At 38.4% G+C, this 6,124-nt stretch overlaps 1 protein-coding gene across 1 annotated transcript in view; it reads right to left on the bottom strand.

Moving 5' to 3' along the window:
* Positions 1 to 366: 366 nt before the first annotated feature.
* LOC110019938 (protein ENHANCED DISEASE RESISTANCE 2-like) overlaps positions 367 to 6,124 on the bottom strand; it is a 6,836-nt gene continuing 1,078 nt past the window's right edge. Inside the window, exons 2-5 of the mRNA XM_020717832.1 lie at positions 766 to 840; positions 613 to 666; positions 465 to 530; positions 367 to 372 (exon numbers count right to left, since the gene is read on the bottom strand). Coding sequence (XP_020573491.1) covers positions 367 to 372; positions 465 to 530; positions 613 to 666; positions 766 to 840 — 201 coding nt within the window. The remainder of the gene's footprint in view (positions 373 to 464; positions 531 to 612; positions 667 to 765; positions 841 to 6,124) is intronic.

Here is a 6,124-nt window from a genome sequence, read left to right as displayed (position 1 = left end):
ATTCCATTTTATAAAAATCCTATAAATTTCTAGTCTTTTCTTCGTGATGATGCGTCGTAAAAAAAAAAGAAGTGAAGTTCGGACTACAAATTGTCTTTCATAAATTAGGATTCTACCTTATTTAGCATTTAAAAGTTCAAATACGGTATGCAATTTTTTTCTAACTAAGAAAGTTTGTTACAAAATTAATATCGATGCTGTATCAATCAAATAAAATAGAGCTTGAACCAAAAGGGACAAAAGAAAGCTAAGAACTGGTTGAGAATAAATCAACAAGCATTAAGAAAATAAGCTGGAAACGAATTTTCCTAGAAAGACAAACCAAAATTGCTAAACAACCTAAAAGATTGCCATCTTCGTTTGGAGTCATTCCTGAAAGAAACATGACAAATCATATAGATGAGGCAAACAAAAATATATAATAAAACAAAACCTTAGAAAATTAAAAAAAAATAAACAAAGACCTTCAGTGCTGCCTCCATTAAGGCTTTTATCCACCTAGCTGCTTCCTCGGAGCTCCTGGCACCCAACTACCACATATAAGTGAAAAACATCACATTAGAGCCAACAAAATCTACAATGGGGGTATCTGGTAGATGTTTTAAGCCATACCTTAAGCTGATCATTGTGATTAGATGCATTATATAAGCTAAAAATAAAAAGAACCTGAAAGCAGACCAAACATTTTTATCAAAACGTTTGAGAAAGGTTATGAAAGTGAAAGTTATGTCGATTTACAAAATCAAGTTCGATAACTAATCATACATTTTTATTAATGTTCACCCTCCCATTATCGGTCACACGTATACAGGAATCAAGAAGTGCACTTCGAAGAGGATCCTGCAAAACAGTGATACCGCAGTTAACTAACAGCAACGGGAAAAGCAAATATTATTGCTGAAATGCCAACAGGCGATTTCAACCAACACACTAAAAGTGAAAATAATGACACACACGACACGTGATTAGGGTTGGATTGAGGGTGATGGAGGGGGTCGGTGAGGGTTTGGAAGGTGGCGGGATGGTGTGCGAGGTGGTCAGCAAACAGAAAACAGCAAAGTAACGGTTTCCCAAGTTCCAGACAGCACAGCAGATATCGGCATGGCATGGTTGTGTGGGATGATGGAAACAAGAGAGAAGGGTATGGGTGCAGACTCAGAAAGATGGCAAAGGTGAGGAGTGGCTAGAAGAGCTTGAAGAGCAAAAGGCTTACTGCATTCCAGTGAACGGGAGCAAGGGGAAGGGACCACAGCAAGGCAGCAGAGGCAGGAAAGAGCGAAAAAAAGGTGGTCGGGCTGCTGGACTGCAAGAAAGATGACCGAGAATGGCTGTTCAGCAGCTGCAGCAGGGAGGAAGGACAGTGGGTGTGGAGAGAAAGTTGTAGTGGACTGGGGTGCAGTTAAAGAAAATCACCATCTTGGAACGAGATACTGTTGGAGCACCACTCGCCCTTGGATGCAGCCTTAGAAAAGAAGACTTGGAGATGCCAACGGCTTTCCCGATAGAAAAATTACAAAAACTGAAAACCTAAAACAAACATAAATAAGCACTAAATAGCTAGTATTGAATTCTCATATGAATAGGAGGCACCAAACAGATGTGGAAGAGTCGATCGGCCCGTCTAGGTCAAGACTGGTTTGGTACAAACAAAATAAATCGCGGGGAAAGCCGTAGCTACCAATTGTGCCCACATCAAACAGAAGATAAACATGATGGTTTTTTTTTCCTGGCATTTGTTATGCTAATTAAAAAAATTATGTAGCCGGTAAGAAAATCAGTGCATATATAATCAAACAAGCATTTTATGCTAAAGCAACAATGTAGAATGAACAGTCATAATATGAATAATTAACCAAAAACATAGACAAACTGCTGACAAGCTATTACTTTTAGTCTTACAAAACAAAATTGCTCATAAATATGCCTAAACTTTCTAGGAGTCCTCAATATCAGCTTAAACCGCATTGTACTTTCCTACCAAGGGTCTCTTGGATGTGCCTTCGAGTGTTCCTCTCGTCCAAACCTTCCAAGAACCTTTTTTGAGACCGTTCGCAGGTATTTACCTTTGGGGACCATAACTTAAGTGTTTTTCATTAATTATTTTGTATTATTTAAGAATTCTATGCTTGCCCAAGCTCATCCAGTACAGAAAGATGCTAGGAAATGCCATCTTTTAAAATCTCCATACTTTGCTTAACTCGTAATGTAAATCAAATCACTATATCATGATTGTTCTTGTTCGCAACTAGTTTTCATTAGGGACCTTCACCAGTTGTTCCACCATTAATGCCGTAAAGATTATCTGTCTTTCTCACCATAACGTCCTTAAGTAGTCATTATTATTATATATGGCTAGTTAGTGGTCAAGCCACTACAAGGACCCCATCATCAACTCATTACCAAGGTTAAACACACGTGTGTGTATATAGGGGTGTAAATATTTCGAACCAACTGGAGTTACCCTTGGCTTGACTTGAACTTACCTAGTTTATTAAGTTAGAGTTCAAGCTAAAATTTAATTATATAAGTTTGAGTCGACTCCCAAGCCAATTCTTTTATTGATGAAAGAGTAACATAATTTTGATGCAATCATCTACTGTAAGAAAGTAATAAAGTAATAAAAAGAATGAATAATTGAAAAAATTAATAAAAAATCACTTGATATAAGAAATTACAATAAAAATTTTAAAAAATTTAAGCAATTTTGCACTTGAGCTTTTGTATGTTAACATATATTTAGTGCATTATATAGTAACATTTTTTAAACAAGCCGACTCACAAGCTAATGAGTAGAGTTGGGGCTGCACAAGCTTGACTTTTTAGCTCATCAAGCTCAGCTTACAAGTCATTTATTGAGTCAATCTCGGGACGGCTCACAAGAATCGACTTAATTACACACCTACACATATATAAAAATATGAATTTGAACAATCAAACACACTTGGCCTCAACACTCACAAGTTTTCAAATCTCCCCAATGTTCTCTTCAAACTCATTGATTTCTGAATCCATTATTTTTCTTTATTTACTTATTGCCTGTTGAAACATCCCTTTGCAGTTTGTTTCTAGATGTAATTCATCTTTATTGCATTTTCCTCTCTATTCTACAGAAAGTCCGCTCTCAACTTCACTTGGTTTATATTTCCTAGTGGACATAGGACCTCAAACAAAACCAATATGACTTTCTATCTCACTTATTTGTGATATGTTATTTTTGGCTCATCAGAAAATAATTGCAAAGTACTTTTTCAATCCTTTCTCTCATGCAAACTGTAGGATGCATGTGCTCTCTTGGTCCTATCAAGAAGAGAAATCTTCACCATTCATGTTTCATGGATTTTCTTTAAGAAGTCTACTACACCATGGTGAGAAATAGGTCCACGGTAAAGGAAACTGACAACATAGTAGTTGATACCAGAATTAACCCAAACACGATAAGCAAACAAATATTATTAATGGAAAAGCCAAAAGGCAGACACTAAAAGAAGAAATAACAATAACACAACACGCGACTTTAGTAGATCTTGGGTGATGGTGGTTGTGGTCGTTAGGGGGGGCTTAGAGATGTGACGGAAAGGTAAGAAGGAGCTTTTGGGTTGTGGATGAGTGATGGCAGCTATTATGGGAGGTTGGAACAATAGGGAAGCAACGGACGGCGTTCCAAACAATAGCAATTTGTTGTTTGGGGGTCGCAATAGTGAGAGAGAAGAGGGATAGGGGTGGCTACAGCAATGTGGAAGACAAAAAGGCTAGTGGCTGCAAGGTAGAAGGGTTGGAAGGTTGGTAAGTGGCTGGGAAGGGCAGCACAGAGGTATGAAAGCTGCAAGCGATGACAAAGGTGTTGTTCTTTTGGATGACTACAATAGTTATGGCGACGGCGGCGGAAGAAGGGAGTTTACGAAGAATGGGAAACTTGAGCATAAATACCACCTCGGGAGCGAGATACATTCAAAGCACCACTCGACCCTTGGAGCAGAATCACCACGTTATAACGAGAAACAAACGAAACACCACTCACCCTTAGATACAAGCCTGGATAGGAAAACAAGAGACGTGGATGACTGTCCTGACAGAAACACAATCAAAACAGAAAATATAAATCACATTAATCAAATATATAGTAATAAGATGGATAACTAGAAATGAATCCCTCTACTTGAAAGAGGTGGTACTCCCCTAAGAAAAGCATGTTGGTTCTCCGGGATGCTGGACCAGACCGTCCGGATGCGCTTAGGCATGATTCTACAACCCAACACTCGTGATCTAGTGTCATTGCGGGAGACACTCCTACGTCAGTAGTATTCCAAGTGAGCCCAACATCCAACCCAGTTTTCATGTTGATCCTTCTGAGAATAATGTCATTGTTACCCAAAACCAAAATTTGTTGCTTGCATGGAGGGTCTCAAAATGTTCATTTATTTTCTCCCCACTTCATCATCCATACCCACAATAATCCCATCTCTGGACATTCTATAATAGGTTGTCCCCCCAAGGTCTTCAAAGCTACCCAAGGGCATTGCCAACTCATCTTTCTAACTACATAAGTTCGAGAATTTTATTTCTCCTTATATCATAGTGAACGTGTCAACTGACATCTCTTTGGAATTGTATTCAAAGAGGATGCTCGAACCATGTTCAATTCTCTCCTTGCTGCCAGTGTCAGCATTTATGAGGATTTCTCTCATCTATTTTTGTCCTAGTTCTCTACGTATTAAAGGCCACTTAAGAACTCTCAATCTATTTCTGTGTGAACCATTGAAAGTAAAGTTCTTGAAACTGTGCTCCGAGATTTACCCATGCTATCCATGATATCACACACGGTGAATAGTTTGCTAATAAAGCTACATTGTTTTGGATCTGCAACCCATCAATTTTAAATTTGTTGGAACCAAAAAACCTCCGGGCACATGGAGAGATTCAGAAAGCTATCAAATTCATTAGTACTTAAAAATTCATTTCAAATATGGATATGTCTGCCAAATCTCTCTTTGCTTCTCTTGGCAAGAGGTAGCCAATGAAGAAAGCAATGTTGGTCAACCTCACTGAAACCTGAAATTAAGCATCGGAAGGTTGATTTTTCCTGTCATGGGTGTTTCCCCAAGAATGATTGCCAAGAGGACCTAAAAAAGCCATTCTCTGTTGCACCTCCTAAAAAGCTCCAAAAAATTCATTTGCTACCTCTCAATTTGTCTTTAACTGATGTAATGACCACCATCCAAAGTAAAGAATGTTTTCACTGCCCGCTGGGGGAGACGAGTAGCTCCAAACTCTACATTTATTATAATGATCGTGACCATGATTCCAAAGAATACATTCTTTAATGTATTCCTCAAGAAGCTTATCAAGGAAGGCCAACCAAAGGAGTTCTTGGCTCAGCATGGTGAGAACAAACTATCTAAGAATAATCACCTACTTCAACAACCTAAAAGAAAGCTATCCAAATCATACAACGCTCTGCGAGTACATGCCTTTGCCCTCAACATTTATAGACATTTACAAATTTCTTTGATGTTGTTGACAAGGGTTACAGCTATTCTCAAACACTCTAAATCTCTTTGATGTCCTCTCAGAGTTCATTGAAGTACCAATTTGTCATTCTACTTCATTCTTCTCCTTCCAACATGTTGTAACATCCCTCATCAGCAGTTGCTCCATGAATGTAATTTCTATATATTGTATATCCCTCTCTTCTATGGAAGGCTCGTTGCAAGCTTGGTAACATGTTGGTTTTCACTAATACTCAAACTCACTCAGACAAGGCAAATTTCTTCTTGAATGCTGTAAAATTGAGTGTAGATATTCGAATAGAACCATCATAATTCTCTCACTTCTATGTGTTCCATTCTCTCTAAGTTTCCTTGTAGAGAAATTACAATATAGTACTTTCCAATCTTTTCTTGTTAGGTATGGCTCATGTATAGATGCTGGAGCGGAACGGAGTGAGACAGCGGAGTGGAGTGCACGAGCGAGCTCCGCTCTATTGGCTCGCTTCGTTCCGCTCCAACATATGTCCAATCGGGGGGATTTTCATTATGTGGGTTGGGGGCCCCCATGATACGGTACAAGAGTAATTTTATAATTACATATTGTACATCAGGGTTATATATATATATATATATATATA

The sequence above is a fragment of the Phalaenopsis equestris genome, unplaced genomic scaffold (genome assembly GCF_001263595.1).
Source record: "Phalaenopsis equestris unplaced genomic scaffold, ASM126359v1 Scaffold000002, whole genome shotgun sequence".
Lineage (NCBI taxonomy): Eukaryota > Viridiplantae > Streptophyta > Magnoliopsida > Asparagales > Orchidaceae > Phalaenopsis > Phalaenopsis equestris.
This window is presented reverse-complemented; position numbering and strand designations above follow the sequence as displayed.